Below are 17,291 nucleotides of genomic sequence, written 5' to 3' on the forward strand. Positions count from 1 at the left end.
ACAAGCTCTGTGCTCTGCCACTACTTTTCCGTGTGATGGGGCCTAAGCACGGGATAAGAGCACCTGTTGTATATTTCTTTGGGGAGAAGGGACGATCCGCTGTGTAATATAGCACCAGTACGTACTAATGTACAGGAGATTCACGTGTGGCGTATCAAGTATTAGTATACCGCAGCACGCACCGTGGTCCTGTATAATTATGTACCAGGTTTTCAAACACAGCACAGGTATCTACCAGGGATTCGTTTAAGGAGTCACGAAGTACTGTGTGGTGATGTAGAACAGCGTATACTGCAGCTTGTAGAGTCTACACGGTATTTCGCACTCGCGCTCTTCCCGCCCCCACAACACAAAGGACAGAGATGTTATTTACATAAAACTGTTTTATTTAAATTCTTAACAGTGGTTCACTGTCATTTTGCAACCAAAGGCAATAAATATGTTAGCATTTTTTACAAAAATAAACACGATAAAATCTCGCCAAGGGATATGAAAGTGTTTTGTTATATCTGTTCAGATACGATCACAAGTGCAGTTCAGAGACTCTGAAAAGGCAGTGCGTTGTTTAAACATGTAAAACACAGGGACATGCTTTTGCAGTTCTGTAAAACTTGGCAAAATCGGAAAACAAATGTGTGCGCTGAAACCTTAAAATTCACAAGGCAAAGCTCTCGAGCTCATCATGACATTGCATATTTACAAATCCAAAAATAAGAAAACAGACGTAAACTAGTTTCTTTCATACAAACATGTTGGCGCGTGGTAGTTCTGGTGGGGGGCGGGTAGGACACAATAAAACTAAGGCGATTTGTTTAATCCAGAAAACTATTTTCACTTTCTATCAAAATATTTGTAATGTACATATTTATAAATATACATAATAAAAGAGATCCTATCTAACTGTAGTTGGCGCCCACGAGAGGTGAGCTAAAAAATCATGCATGCTTCAGCAAGGCGTGGTGGAATCAACGGGGTTGTGTTTGTGTGCCCTGGCAGTTCACTTGCAGTTTCTAGGTTGTGCTTTTGATGGTTGAACTGTCCTACAGAGAGATGAAGGACTATTTTCGAGTACGATGCTTCGCCTGAATAGTTCGCTAACAATACATGGCTCATGTTGATGGGTGTGGGGACTGCTGTGCAATGAGGTGCAGATGGAATGTTGAGAATGGACGCTTCTGAACCAAATAGTTAATTTAAAAGTGTATTAAATGTGCCTGAGATGAAGGTAGAGGGGCAATATACGAGAAGGTAGAGGTGAACAGTGGAGTTGCCATTTTCTGGCCCACTAGTCACTTAACTGTTTCTTGAACTGTTAAAGGGAGCTCAAACGGCACTTCATATGTAATGCGGGTGGGGCTCGCACAGTGAGTGACACGAGCAGTGACTGTACTCGGGGAGTTTGGCTAATGATGCTGCAGGGCTTCCAGTCTATCAACGCACAATGGGCAGTTCTTTAAGAGTGAGGTGGAAATGTTGACCCAACTGCAACTTCAACAAACTTTAGAGGGCCACATCCCGGGTCATAAAACAGGAAGCATATAGAGATGATCGGTTAATCCGCGATGCTTGAAAGCTCCGTGCTGCTTCGATCTCTCTTGTGGGGTCGTAGTGTGAAGGAAACATGCAGTCCGTTGAGCTCAGTTTTTTTCATGGGAGTCATTATAAAGTAATTTGTTAAAACTACCCTCCACATCGTGTCCATCCTGTCCTTTCTCTCCTGATGGTAAGTCTTTGCTCGAAAGGTCCCGAGTTGGATCGTGGGTACTCACTTAGAGTCTCCCGTGAGCCTGGGCACCAGGCCCGTATTCCCCATGCCAGACAGGTGCGACGGGGGCGGCCCTTGGCACATGCTGCACGGACAAGGCATGCCCGTCCAGTGCTGGAAGGCTCCCCCGCCCAGCGGGGTTGGTGGGGACTTAAGCAGGCCGTGGGGCGGCCTCAGGGGTCCCGGAGGGGGCAGGATGGGGTGGTGGGTTGCAGAGGTTGGTAAGGCGGCGGCAGCCGAGTGTGCAAGGGCGCTGCCACAAGCCGGGTGGAAGCCGGGGTGGTGGTGCTGGCTCCCACCGCCCCCGTAGATCTCGCTGACCAGCCGCTTCATCTCCTCCAGGGAGCTGGAGAGCATGAGGATGTAGTTCCGGGCCAGCAGCAGCGTGGCGATCTTGGAGAGCTTGCGTACTGACGGCCCGTGCGCGTAGGGCATGACCTCACGCAGGCCGTCCATGGCGATGTTCAGGTCGTGCATGCGCTTCCGCTCGCGGCTGTTGATCTTAAGCCGCAGCTGCTGCAGCTCCGGCTCCGAGAGCGGACGCCGGTCCTTCTTGGCCTGGGCGTGTGCGGCCGCCGCGGCGGCCTTAAAGGCGGCCAGCTGGTCCCCGCCAGCGCCAGACACGGCGGCCGCCGCCATGGCCATGGCGCTGCGCAGCTCGGCGCTCAGGTCGCTGCCCGCCGCGCCGGGCGGGGAGTCGCTCTGCGTGGACGATGAGACGGCGCCGGCGAAGCCACCCCGTCCCCGCGCGTGGCTCATGAAGATGCTGTCCCCTTCCGGCGACGATGCCCGGCTGGAACCCAGGCTGGCGTCCGAGTCCATTCTGCGGCCTGTCCGGGTCACGAGAGGGCTGTGCTGGAGAGAAGAGAAAAGGAGGGGGTTAGGCTGTGGAGATGGGACATACCTTGCAGCGACAAAGTTATGTTTTTTGTGCACATTCACGACAGTTTAATAAAGTGACCCCGCCCTCCACCCCATTAACATGACGGTTGAAGGCACAGAATAGTACCAAAACATGTTCTTGCAAAGACACTCGACCACAGCCAACACATATATTTTACAGATAGCGTAGCTACTTCCAAAAATACTCCGTTATGTCACCATCTAATCAGTTCTCACAGAGCAGTCTGGAAGTGTGCCAATCACGAAGACGCACCACGCCACCTCCGTTAAGTCGCTCAGCAGATCTCACAAACGTGACCCTTAATAAATTATATTCAGCAACCTCAAAAACGTACATTAAAGTCAAACAGCGGACTCTTAAACGGAACCAAGCAGGGAAAAGCCATATAGCAGACCCGACCCATAAACACCATGTAATGAAGTTCTCATCAACCCCTAATGAACACTGCTGCAATAAAATCGCAAGGAGCCTTAACCATATGCCCTTAGTAAAAGCTATCAAGTGAACTATAGAAGGCAGTCCAAACCCTCCAACCCCCCCCCCCCCCCCCGGCATTCCAATTTGAAGTCACTGGCTAAATTGAACTCAAGACATAAAATCCAAGCATACCGATAATTTCTCAAAAAAACAAATGTAAAGTTCCACTTAAACCACTAATCCGTTGATGTGCCACATGATAATGTAACGCAACAACCTGTAAATTCACCGATTGTAACTTAACCATTCTGCCTCAAAAATCCGTTATCGGATCATGTGATTCAACTCCCTAAATGCATTCCCGTACTAAAGAATAAGTCATAACTAAACACCTCAGCCCGAACACACATATATGACCTAGTAACTCATTATACCCATGCATTTGCAGACAATTGTAAATTAAAGTAAACCAAACACTTAGGCATCCAATAATTCAGCAGCGCGGCAGACTGAATCGCACGATAAAAATACCTAGACTCGGGCACAGGATAGAAAATAATAAATCCGTGGACATAATAATTCCATATGAAAGCCAGACACCGACCTCGCGCACATGATTTATACCGCCTCATGTTCTGCGCTGCGCCTACAGGCGGTATGAGCGCGTTTCGACAATTGTGTAAACTCACAACATTTCACACTACCCCCCGATCACGTGTAGTTTTCCAAATGAGGATCACCACCGCTTAGACAGTCTGATGAAACCCGCCTCGCGGCAGTTCAAGCCGCAGCGGCTATAGCATCATTTTGTGGCAGACTTCGTGAAGAGTGTATCATTCTTGGGTACACGACGATAACTGACATCAGATCAAATAATATAGACACACGAATGAAGCATACAAACAAAACCTGGCAATGTTTGCATAGGACGGTGCTTGCCTAATAAGCAACCTTAGCCACGCAGGCTTAGTTTAAAAACGCGGCTAGAATACGCCTTTGAAGAGCGCGCGAATTTATTAAATACAGCCGCACATTAACACGGGGTGCATTTTAATGACAACATTCACTTAACTATGCTATGAGTAAAACTCGCCTATCAAAGTCCGGTTAATGGCTAAATCGATTCCCAAAGCAAATTTCTTGCTGCTGGAACAAAATAAAGTGCCCCCAACACACTTTTGTTTCCGAAACCACACAACCAGGTAGAAGGCATAATTAATGATGGACAGTAAAATTGATTGAAGCAACAAAGGTGCCCAAGTCACCTGTTCTCTTCCTGAATTCATCACTAATCCGTAAACATTATTTGCTTTGCAAGTGGAGACCATAAACTGTTCTTTTCTTTGGCATGATTTCTAACTCGCAACGTGACCCTTACAAAGCCATCTTTATGTCACGGTGCCTTGACTTCCTTATCAACCCCAAACCGGTGCTTCAAAGCGGGCTGAACACCGGCAGTAGGTGCTGAATCGAAGTCAAACGGGACAGCCGGTTACATGTTCACTGAGATAGCCAGAAAGTGCTCAGGTTAGCTACCTGTACTCTGTACTTGAGCCCTTCACCACTCTGCCTCGGTTTCCATTTTTAGGGAGATGCTTCTCACACTTTTAACCAAGAACGTTAACAGTTTCTCAACTCGGTTTAAACAACGTCCTCTTCCTGTTTCCCGGTAGCTGCTATGCACAGTGCTGAGAGGACAATCACAGCTTTACTTCAATGCAGACCAAGAGATCTCCATAACACACCCTTCCTGTGTTTTCCCAGTGGCTGGCATGCACAGTGCAGAAAAGACACACATCTTTACTTCAATGTAGACCCAGAGACTTCTACAACACACCCTTCCTGTGTGTTACCAGTAGCCGGTATGCACGATGCAGAGAAGACACTTATTACACCCTTTACTTCGGTAGAGACCCCCACTACACACCCATCCTGTGTGTTGCCTGTGGCTGACATGCATGGAGCAGAGAAGACACTTACTTGTCTGCCTGTGACTGGCGGTGCCGGCGTCGGTCGGTCCTCTGTGAGATCTGTGGCTGTTGTGACAGGGTAATCACCACCTCCGGGGTCTCTTCTGGTTTTTATAGGCGGATCAGACACCAGCTCCCGGGGGAGCACAGTGCTGTTGTCCCGGGAGCGAGGGGTGGGGGGCGAGCAGACTGGCCAATGGGCGAGTGCTGGTGGGGGGCTGCAAGCCTGATGTCACTCAAGGCGACTGCAGGACACACTCCTCTGCCAGAAGCAGCCAATAGCAGGCAGGGAGTGGGAACCCTGCCACACTCACAGCCCCAACACTGCACACAGTGACAGCCTTGGGAACAGCTGGCGAAGAAAACAGACCAAACAAACCCCAGCGGCAGCGAGAACAATCACAGTTTGAAAAGAAACACACCCGGCACAGGGCCCCGCCCCCAAGAGTACTCCAGCGGGATGCATCTCCCGAGGGTTTTAATGGCTTTCACAAACACATCAGGATTTTTTAACCCAAAGTAAACACTTACTGTGACAATGCGCACTATCATCCCGCACTTACTTATCCACTTACCGAGGTGCCAACTCCCGAACATCATCCGGGGCGAAAGGAACGCGTTGATTTACTAAGTGCAAACTCCGCTGCCTGGTCATATAGACTGCACTTATACACACACTGCATGCCCCGCTCTTCTGTGGACATATCCCTTTGCCTGGGCGGGGGCTCTAGGCTGCACACGTGTAAGTGTTTGCACGCTGATATAGTGTGCAGACACCTGACTGGCAATTACAAAGGACAGGCACAGTGATGCTTGAACGCTAAGCATAGACTTCTGGCAGTGCGTGCCCACTTTACTCATGTAACATCCCATCGTGTTTGTTTCTCGTATGCTGTACACGCCTGAAGGCCCCTGGGTCTGATTCGCCTCATGTTAAACCGAACATAAACAAAGTACAGGGGTTGATGAAACGTTTGTGCTCACCGCAGTGCCTGTGAATTGTATATTGTACACTAGTGGCTTGAACGGGTGGACTGCGTGCACATCCAGCGGCCTGCGTGACAGACTGTACATTTGTGAAACCGGGCATACGCTTCTGCTACTGAGGGGATGAGGTGACCCAAACACAGGATCTAACATGATCATCTTAAATCAGGGTTTGTGAGTGTACAGTGTGCAATTAATTTTTCACCCGGTATAACTTTCCAGAGTTCCTGGTGTGCGGACAACATTGTAGTGTCTCCAATGCAGCGGACAGGTGTGCTGTACTTGTACCCTCTTCCTGGTGGTAGAGTCTGTACGTGTGTTAGGGGCATTGATCTTGTATATAACGTGACAGGAAGTAGATTGTACACACCTTCAAGGGCGTCTAGTCAGCAATCCACTCCCTAGAGAGCCCATTACCTGAGGGCAATAGGTAGCACGTATGTAAAGGGTGTGATAGCTCGGACGTATGTGCATCCAGCGAGCCTGTCTGTGCACTGCGAGGTTGATGTTTGATGGCTTACTTAAAATACTACAGCATACCCTCCCAAGTCATTTAGTTTCACTAGGCTACCCCCCTTGTAAGACAACCCGCGTCTAAAACTTATCATTTGTTCTGAACTACAATATATTTATGAGCAATTATTTTACGTACATTTAAGGATATTTATGGCGTCTATAAAGACTGTGAACTTAAAATGTAAGTTTCGAGGTCCTTCGTTTGTTTTTTGCATCTCATCCCACACGTCAAATATTCTTCCGTTTCCTTTGTTTTTTAGTTTTTGTTCATTGGGCATGTTATCCGTTGAAAAACGCTATAAAGAGCGTTAAAATGCCAAACGAAAATATTAAAATACAGATCTGTTGTGTTTGCAAAAAAAACTCCAAAAAGGTTTAAAACCCGGATGCTCTCGCGTAAAATGCTCCCAAAAGGTCGTTTATTGCATTTTAGGTGCTCTAGCCCCAGCGCTGCTCAGTCGCGACATGTGTGCAGAGCGGCTGCCCTGTGAGTGCACCTTACTGCAGTCCGCCCGGTGCGGGGCTCAGCTCTGACACTCGCCTCTGCCCGTTGCTCTCATTTCTTTGTTGTATTACTCTACGACCATGTGTTTCCCAGCTGTCCTCACAAGCCCCAATCATCCATCCGTTAAATATGTATTTAAAACGCTAAGAAGTGAAGCGTGGAATTGTGATTTTCAACGGTTATGATGAGCCAGAACAGTTCAATTAGGAAAATCTGTGCGCGTGTTCTTTTTTTTTTTGGGGGGGGGGGTTGCTTGAGCGCGCGCTCCTGTGTGTAGAAGGCACGGCGAGCGAGATGCAAGTTACTGTGGTGCATATAAGAGAGATGGGTTGCCCTGAGGTCCTTGTGCCCCCAGGCAGCTCTGTTACTCCGAAGTCCAGCTTTTGTATGGCAAGAGAAATATAGACAGAGGATGCACTCTCAAATGTGCGCCCGTGTGTGGCACTGGCACACTGGTTGGTGCCTTAGAGGATGGAGTACGGTACATGGCGACCTCACGTGTGGGCCTGTGCTGACGTAAACCGAGCACCAGTTGTCCCAGTGTGAAACGGGCCGTCTGCATGTGAGCCTGTGAGTGCCCGTGCCCGGCTGCTCTCGTGTACGCCGGTGTGCTTGTGTCTACGACTCGCGCACTAGTGCGAGTGACCCACGGAATTGGAGTGCGTGTTGTGTGTAGGAGCGGCCCCCTAAATCCGAATCTGTTAATCAGTGTGCCAGCCCGGGTTTGAGAAACGTGCATTTTTTGTGTGTGCACACGTGGCTCACACTGCGGGTCGACCCGGTCTGTTTGATTTTATGTGTATATCTGTGTATGAAACGCTGTGTGTGTGTGTGTGTGTGTGGTGCCGGGGTGTGAGGAAGACGGTCTGTCTGCCTCAAACGCAGGATCTTGTTTATGTCAGTGAAGAGTGTGCGCGCGTGTGCACGAAACGTGTCTATTTTCAGTTTGAAATGTTTTCGTAGACATAGGAATTAATGACTACCTTGGTTTAAGCGTGTTGGCGTCTTTACAAATGTGTGAAAGCACGTGTAAAACGCTCGACAGTACAGAGTGGGAAATAGAGTGCTGTACTGTGAGTTATGACGCGGTGAAGATGTATGTCCCCGTAACCGATTTAGGAACAGACAGGGGCTGAGCAGCAGCAGTCTGCAAGGGTGATGGTGTACAGCACTCTGGGCTACAGAAAGACAAATAACACAATAAGAAATAAAGTTGTTAACTTGTCACTTTCAGTTTTTGCCTACTATTGGCATCTGTATGAAATGAATTCAACAAATGGTGCTGCAGAAGCAAGATACGACGTATGCCATGCATACTTCGTTGAGTACGTGGAAATTATCGTGTTTGTTCGGATGTATTGTCGATTTGCATCCGTCCTCCTACCGGTTTTTTTTCTGCTATTCATGCATGCTGCGACTAGAAGAGGAAGATTGTGTGTGGGGAGGACCCGGGGGCGTGTTGGTCATTACAAGGAATGTGCGCAGAAGGGCCAGGGGTGTTTAAAGAAAGTGAGTTTTGTAAACCCACCGACCTCTCCCCACACCACTTGCAGTCCCCATGTTGTTTGTTACGACAGCTACCCTTCAGCGCTGGCCTGGTAGCGCCAGGATGCCCTCTCAAGCAGAGGTCGCAGAGGCCCAGGTTGCCAATAGTCAAGGGTATTGTATAAATTTGCTGCCTGCTGTCTGGAATATGAAAATGAACAGCATTGAATAATCGCACACTTTGACACAAAATTACTAGAATAACACAACAGCGTATCGTAACACAACGGAGGATAACGTTACACGCTTTTTTGAAGTACAACACCCACGTCCCAAAACATAAAATAAAGTAAAATAGCACAAAACATAATCTAACATAATTTGAGGGAAAGCACCCAGCGCAACATAACACCACTGTGGCATCACAAGCATAAAGTTGCAGAAGTGGTACACCGTAAATGAAAATATCATAAATTAAATTAACAGCATAACACAACGCATGATCATAACAGGTCAGTTTCCGCTGCTCTGTATGCGTTCAGGTTAGCATAACTTTAGTACTTTTGGTTAGTCCCAAAGTACGAGCATAAAGTTACTCAAAAGTGTAGATTTACACTTTTCCGCCCCAGAAAAAGGGCGTGGCACCAAATGTAGAACCGTAAATTACAATTGCCAAAAAAGAAACAGGACTAAGTTCAGCTCCACACATGAACAACCCCTAATACTACTGCACCCTTCCATACAAAACAATGGGCGCCGGGACTTAAAATAAAACCCTGTAGGAAATAATGTAAATTATATTAAATTACTTTGAATAGTTAAAAATATAAATGACATTTCATGTTAAAAATATAAATAAAACCACATTATTTAATTATAACATATTTTAAATACCTCTTGAATTTATAAATTAATGCAACATTCATTTTTATTAAGAATTAATTAAATTACGGTAAATGACAACTATGAATCAATTAATATATATTTTTTTACCTTAGGTGGTCATTTATTTTTTAATCGAAGCTTAGGAAAAATTAATTTATTTCAATTTAAATTAATTAAATATTGAATCCAAAATTAATATAATAGCGCTGGAGTATTTTTTATTTAAGTCTACAATTAAAATAGATATACAACATTTATGTACCTTAATATTGAACATAAAAACGGTTTTACTAACTTGTTATGAACATTTTTCCATTTTCCTACATTTTACCATGGAGAGATCCCCACCCTAACAGCAGAGTGTCTTTACGGTAAATTTTAAGGAAAAGTAAAAAAGTTTATTTCACAAAAAAAAATAGTAAAAATACTTTTATGTTACATATTAATGTAAATGTAAGTTATATATTTATTTTAAACATATATAATATATATATATATGAATAATTATTTGACAAGTGATGTACAGAATGAATTAAAGTCAATCTTACATTTATTTTAAAAGGCAGAAAAGGTTATTTAAGTATTTGATAATTAAAATAATAAAGATGTATTTTTTTTAGATCTTTTTGAGCCATAAATTATATTTATATTGTTAAATATTTTAATTCAATTTAACTTTATTTACTATGGGGTGTTATTAAGTCCCTACTGCCATTATTTTCTATGGGAGGGTGTTTCAGTACTAGTGGTTGCCACATGTGATGCTGAACGTACTCCAGCTCTGAGGTGGAGTGATTTACTATTGTTTTGAGTGCCTTTATAGGTTGCAGGCTACCAGACCGAGCAGCGGTCTGGTTTGCTAAAGACATCTCAGGGACATTCAGAAAGTTGTCCTAGGAATGCTTTCTGTCTTTTGCGTGCCATTGGCTTTGTGGTTTGTAACTCACATTTTCTACCTTTCCATTTGCTGGCTTTATTTGTTTTAGGCAGTCCAGCTTGAGTTCGTGCCTTACCCAGCCAAAACCTTCAGAATCTTCCCTTTCTGCAAACAGGCCTATAAATCTTGTTCTTATCTTGTCACATTTGCTGTGCATTCAAAGACCGAGGTTAAATGTCCGGCACTCTTTTCCCAAAGTTGCCTGTTTACTTTTCTTTCTCTGAATTCAAAGTGAGAGGAGTAATGTGACAATCTTGCTGGGTGGCATTAGGAAAGTTTTTTTGTAGCGCACATTTAAATGAACTGTATAAATATTTCAAAATATATCAGAATTAGAAACACAAATGCAGCACATTTTTTTGCTATTTCTGAGGTTTGTTGGAAACAAATACTTTAATATGATCAAAGAAATGATTACACTAGGTGATGCAATTTCCACACATTTTTGTCTGTGCATTACATAGTTGTATTAGTAAAACTGCATGTCTGTGTAAATGTAATGCTCGTTTCATGCATTGTGTGTAATGGCAGTGTGCTACCACACCATAAATACTCCACTCTACACCCCTCCAATACACTCTGCATCATTCCACACCACTGCACTCTACTCTGCACCACTCCAATTTACACCACTGCACTACTCCACTTTACACCACTGCAATCTATGACACTTCACGCTACGCTTCTCTACTTGACCCTCTTCCACACTACCATATGCAAGTGCACTTTTTGCCACTCTCCTCCACATCACTGCATTCTTTGCCACTGCACTCTGTACCACTCTAGTCTGGCCCACACCAACCTACTCTGCACAAATTCACTGTACGCCACTGTACTGTATGCCACTCTACAACAATACACTCTGTGCCACTGCACTCTATGCCAACACACTCTACAAAGTGTACTTTACTCTGCAACACTCAACTGTATGCCCCTGCACTCTACACCAATCCAGTGTTCACCACTCTAATCTACTCTGCACCACTACACTCTATGCCACTGCACTCTACATCACTTTACTCTATGCCATTACACTCTATGCCACTCTAAGCAACTTCACTCTTCCCGGTACCACTGTACTCCACTCCACTTCACTCTGCTCTGAAACAATCTACCCTATGCCACTCTTCTCCACTCTGCGCCACTCCACTCTAAGGCACTCTATGCCAGTGCACTCTATGGAACTGCACTCTGTCACTGCACTCTACGCCACTACACGCTACTCTTCATCACTGTACTTTGCACTGCTCTCTATGCCACTCTACATCACTGCACTCTGACACTTTACTCTGCAGCACTGCACTCTCTGCCACTGAACTCTCCGCCACTCTACACTAATCCACTCTACACAACAGCACTCTATGGCACTGTACTGTACTCTGCACCATTCTATGCTACCCACTCTGCACCATTCTTTGGCACTGCACTCTATGCCACTTGACTCTACTCTGCACCACTTCCCTCTGCATCACTCAACTCTACACCACTCCACTCTGCACCACTCTACGACACTGCACTCTGTGCCTCTCTGCCCTGCGTCACTGCACTCTGCGCAAGTGCCGTCTGCACCACTGCACTTTACTATGCACCACTCTAACCTATACCACTGTATTCTATGATGCTGTATTGTTAGCCACCAAATTCAATGCCACTACACTTTACACCACTATACTCTGTACCACTCTATACCAATGCACTCTACACCAGTCTGCCACTCCACTCTACTCCACTCTTCACCATACCACTCTATAAAATGCCACCCACTCTCCTGTATGCCACTAACTTTTAACCATGTTGAACAGCAGCCACGCAGGTGTACAACATGGCTAAAACGCATTGGCAAAGTCAGTAGCTCTTGCATAGGCAAGACCTATTGGCATTGCCAATGCTTGTTTGTCTACAGTAACATTAGAAATGCAGCTTGTGAATAGCAATAGGCATACTGTTTTGTGGGTGGGTTTGTCCCTCCCTAAACCCCTCAAGGGAAATCCCAATAAAAGTGGGCTAGAATCACATATCGTCCACTTGATGGCCCTAGCCTCACAGATATCCGAGTCATGGTCCTGCTGTTATAGGTGTCCTTTTCCTCCTGCTCCAGTTTCTCCTCACTCTGGTCCTCTGTGCCCTGGTCCTCCAGCTTGCTCTGATGCTCCTCCTATTTGTCCTATCATGGTCCTCCTGTTAGTCCCAGTCCTGCTGCTTTTGCCCATGCTACCCCTAGACCTCCGGACCTTGCTCCTAGGGATATAGCTCCTTCTAGTCCTCTGGATCTGATTTTCCTGATCCTAGTATTGGTCTTTCCTGTGGTCCTAGGTCTCGCAGTCATTTTTCACTGTCTCCTCCTGGTCATACTCCCCTCCCCCCCCTGGTCTTCCTAGACTCTCCTTTTGGTCTTCCCTACCCCCTCCTCCTTGTTCTCCTCATGGTCCTTGTCATTATGGTCCTCCCAGTCCTGTTGGTCCCCCAGGTTCTGGTTCAATTCATGGACCTTTCTATTGTCCTTCCTCCTTCCCCTGGGCTATGTGACCTGTTCATTCTGATTCCCCAGGGCAGGCCTGGTTTTGAACCTCATGATTGGCCTTTCTGGTCCTGGTACTCTTGGTACTCAATTTAGTCTCCTAGTGGTCTTGGCTCTTGTCTATTTTGCAGTCCTTGTGCTTGTTCGCTTGGTTGTTTTGACCTCTTTGTAGACATTCTTTCTGCTTGTCCTCCACTGACCCTCCTGGACCTGGTTTTCCTGGTGCTGGTTTTCAGTGTCCTCCTGGTGGTCCTTCTAGTGGTCCTACTCCTTCTGATGGCCTTAGTCCCAATGGTTCTTGTCCTACACCCCTGTTGGTCTTCCTGTTGCTCCACCCTTTGGTGGCTGCCCTTGTCTTGCTTCATCTGGCTCTGCCCCTCCAGGTCTTTCTGGCTGGCTCTTTTCATCCACTGATCCAGGTTTTCCTGGTCATAATCCTTATGATAGTCCTTTACCCATTTCCCCGATTCTCAAGGGGATACTGGTCTCTTTCAAGTCTTCCTAGTCCTTCTAGAGGTCCTTGTATTCAACATAAGGTCCTCATCCTCTGCCTCCTGATCCTTGCTTCCCCCAGGTATTCCTGCCCCACTTCTTTCTGCTATTACAGGTTTCAGTCCTTCTGATTATGGTCACCATGACAGTGTTGTTGGGATCATCCTGGTAGCCCTGTTATCGGCCTAGTTATTGGTCCTCCTGGTCATTCTAGTGTTTGTTGTCCAGGTGTGTTCCTGATTCTCTTGGCATTGCTCAGCTTTATCCTACCTCTGCTTTATTTAATCCTCCTGGTCTTTTTAGTGGTCCTAGTCACCCCTGGTTCTACTGGTGGCCCTATTGCTCCTGGTTTTCCTGGTGGTCCTCTTCCTTAAACATAACTTCTTCCTGGTTCTTCTCATACCCATGTACATCCTCCACCCCCTCTCTTTTTTATCCTCCTCCTCTCCTCCTAATCCCCCTGTTCATCCTCCAGTTTATTTTCCCCCATCCTCCACATCCCCTTCCCTTAGTAAAATCCACCCCACACCCAACTTAAGTTATCCTGGTACAACCTCCAAGTATGGTGGACTCAAGCAGCCAGCAGGATGTCCCTCTAGTAATCCTGCACACTGTGTACATAAGCTTTGCATCAGTGTGTGTGAGAATCAGCATTTGTTGATAAGGTGAGTGGGAGCTAGGAGCTGCAATACAGAATGTGTGCTGCTGAGTACTGCCTTAGAAACATGTTCTTACCATTAGAAACAATACTAAGGAGGAATGAGAAAAGGTAGAGTGAAACCACCCAGAACCATCAAGGGGCGAGCCCCATTAGCAAGATTTTGTTAATAGATCGCATTCCCATGCCTCAAAACCTGTCACTTAGGATTTGTGTCTTTTTTATAGCCAGCTTTTAGATTTTTATTCTGAGAAGTGGAAGTCAATGGAGGGCCTGGTGGGTCTCGACCCAGAGGACGATGTAGCTGTGGAGGGCATAATTGACTGTAATATAATTAACAGAGTTGGTTTTGGACAGTCCCTTGCTCGTGATTGAATGGCTTTCTTAACTATTTCTGTTCCCTCCTACCTATTCAATGACTTTCCTCCCTGTTCTTGTGTTTGTCCCACCAGAGTAGCTTTGCTGCTTCACATTGATTCTGGTTAATTGGCTTGTATCCTTCCACTGATGAGTAGCAGAGACTACCTCTTTAGAGTGCCTGCAGCACTTCATGGGAGTGTATTACTCTGCACACTGTCTTCCCTTTCTCCTCTTTATTTTAATTAACTCTTCTTTATTTAAGTGAGGACCTGGCAGTTGATATGTCTACGAGAGCATTCAACCTTCGGCCTTCACTTCATGCCCCGTCATCTTCTCTGGCCCCTGCATCTCACCTTTCTTAATTGTTTTGTGTGTTTATTTTTAAAGATTTTAAAGGTTATATTTCGAGATAGCCCGTCAGCTTCTGGCCCCTCCCTTTTGGGCGTGTGCTCCCCAATGCTTTTCTCCCCACGTGTTTTGCTTTTAAAAAAAAATAATTTAATTTATGTTTTCTTAGGGCACAACAGCTGCACACTGTTACCTGGCCACTCGCTTTTCTCCCACACATACTTTATTATTTTTTAGTATACCATTCCAAGATGGACCTGATGGGTGAGATGGCTGTTTGTCATTTTGGAACAGTAAATTAAAAATAAAATAAAGAAATGGCACAGTCACTTTAGAATGCGTTTTCTTAAAGCCCAAGAAAATACATTTAAAGATGATTGTAGCAGATGTGTTTGGAAAATCCGTTTTTCCTAGGTAACTACCGCATTGCATAGTGACCATATAGATGAAAAACAAGCAGAAGCAACAGTTTACATGGGTGACTCCTATTAGCTCTGCCCATGCTGTTTGATGTGCTAGTACTGCACATCAGGACCTAGCCCACATAGAGCACTATGTTCTTTTGTAGAATTGAGAAGTTGAATCCTGTTTTAGAGATTGAGGGAATGAATTTAGTGTAAGAGTAGTGCTTCCACCACACTCGGGGTTGTTTTCAGTTTTGGGTTTCCTGCCTTTGGACTGGATACCGAAGGGCACAGGCTCATTTCAGGGGTGCTAAAGAGCTGAACAGGCAGACACTAGGCTGACAGAAAATGGTACCCTTGTTTGAGTTCCTCTCCACTTTCGAGGATGGGAGTGTTCTGGCTCCTTCAGCCACATCCATTTCACATTGGGCACAGGGCATGCCTTTTGGGATTTCCTTGCTCCTAGTCCCCAAACATAGCCTTGCTCAGAGCTTTTGACGAAGCCCGGTGTAGACTGTGGGCAGAACATGACCTTGCACAGTGGACACTAGGAACAGGCAAGTGTCAAGCAATGTCCAGAGCCCAGTCCTCATAAGATCAATACTCATAGCATTTATTTGGGAACACATTATGGTCTTTTGACATGTCCTTTGCCTAGTCGCGTTGCCGTGATGCAAAGACGCTGGAGCACTCCCTTTGGTCATGCGCAGCAAACAATGAGTGCAGGGTGTGACACTCTGCAATACCCTGCTTCCGGTCCATTGTTGATGCTGCTCCAAAACGGCGAACCTTCAGACCATGACAGGGGCTCTGGTAATGGCCTGTGCCAGGACCCCCTTCCTCAGTTTGTTAGAGGCCTTTTTTTGGCATGGATGGCTTTTTGTTAAGTAAGTTCACGCACTGTAACTAAGACTGGTTTGTGAACTTTGACCTCCACTTTGAAGTAACGATATCTTGAAAATGACAGTGACTTTGAGTCACTCCCGTCAATGGTGTAGTTTGGCAGCTGCAAGAGTATTGTCAAAAGGCGTTGCTGGCAGTAATCATGAGCACCAGGAGGGTTTAAAAGAATTAATACTGGCGTGCCTGCCTCCCCTCCAAAGAGTGTTAGTGGCTTTTTTTTTAATTTCAACTCACCTTGTAGGGAGGGTTCAGGGGGGTGGTACTACATACTTGCTCTTTTATTATTTTTTGCATACTACTTTATTGGGTTATTTATAACAATAACAACAACATCTACATAATATGATCTCAGATAGTATCCCACAGTTCAGAGATAGAGCAAAATATATGAAGTCCTAAAAAGAGCACAGTGAAAAAGGAAAGGGAAAAAAGAAAACCGAAGAAACACACAGAGGCAACACTTATATCAAGTTCAAAGTGAGCAGCATCTAAGATAACATCACGTCACTGTGCACCATGTTAACCCCACCTGGGCAGTGCATCTTCATATCTACCTCACATCTTCCCCCACAACCCGCCGTTCTGCAAAGAATAAGGCCACAATATCATAGTTGTGCATAAGAGTTCTTCTCCATGATCCAGACCACCAACCCACCTCTGTAGCTTTCCTATATGAGCCCCCAGCATGTTATTGAGTGCACTATGCGCTAGTCTAAACACACAAGGAACTGGTATCGACTATATAAGAAGGGGAGAGATTAAGGTTCATTGACTCTCAAGAAAGGACCCTATATGTTTTCATAAATGCCCAGTTGATCCTGGACCTTAATAGGTAGATAGTCAGTTCAACTCAGTGAGCCATTCTTGGTGTGTGGGAACCTGCGGTGGGCGCCAGTGCTGTAGGATGCATATTTTGGCTACTATGAGGGCTGTCAACAACTGTCTATGCCAATGGGAAGTTATGTCATCTAAGGTGATAAAACTGTGTAATAGGGCTAGCTTGTCATATTCCTTAATGAATATAAAGCTAGTGTAGTGTATCCTCTCCCATATGGAATGCCAGTATACCTTTAGAGAAGGGCAAGGCCATAAGATGTGGTATAGGTCACAGGCGAAATCCACACACCACCAGCATACAGCATTACGGACTAGACATGTCCTGTTCAACTTGTGTAAGGACAGTAAAGATTCTCAATGAATATCTGGTACATATTGGACACACCTCCTCTGGATAGTC

General features: G+C 45.6%; 1 protein-coding gene across 1 annotated transcript; it reads right to left on the reverse strand.

Moving 5' to 3' along the window:
* Positions 1 to 365: 365 nt before the first annotated feature.
* OLIG2 (oligodendrocyte transcription factor 2) lies at positions 366 to 5,260 on the reverse strand. Its single transcript, XM_069204020.1, has 2 exons — positions 5,067 to 5,260; positions 366 to 2,620 (listed from the first exon to the last, which is right to left on the reverse strand). Exon 2 carries the CDS (start codon positions 2,585 to 2,587, stop codon positions 1,766 to 1,768), a length of 822 nt encoding a protein of 273 aa, XP_069060121.1. The 5' UTR covers positions 2,588 to 2,620; positions 5,067 to 5,260; the 3' UTR covers positions 366 to 1,765.
* Positions 5,261 to 17,291: the final 12,031 nt, after the last annotated feature.

Source organism: Pleurodeles waltl, chromosome 8, assembly GCF_031143425.1.
Source record: "Pleurodeles waltl isolate 20211129_DDA chromosome 8, aPleWal1.hap1.20221129, whole genome shotgun sequence".
NCBI classification, from domain to species: domain Eukaryota; kingdom Metazoa; phylum Chordata; class Amphibia; order Caudata; family Salamandridae; genus Pleurodeles; species Pleurodeles waltl.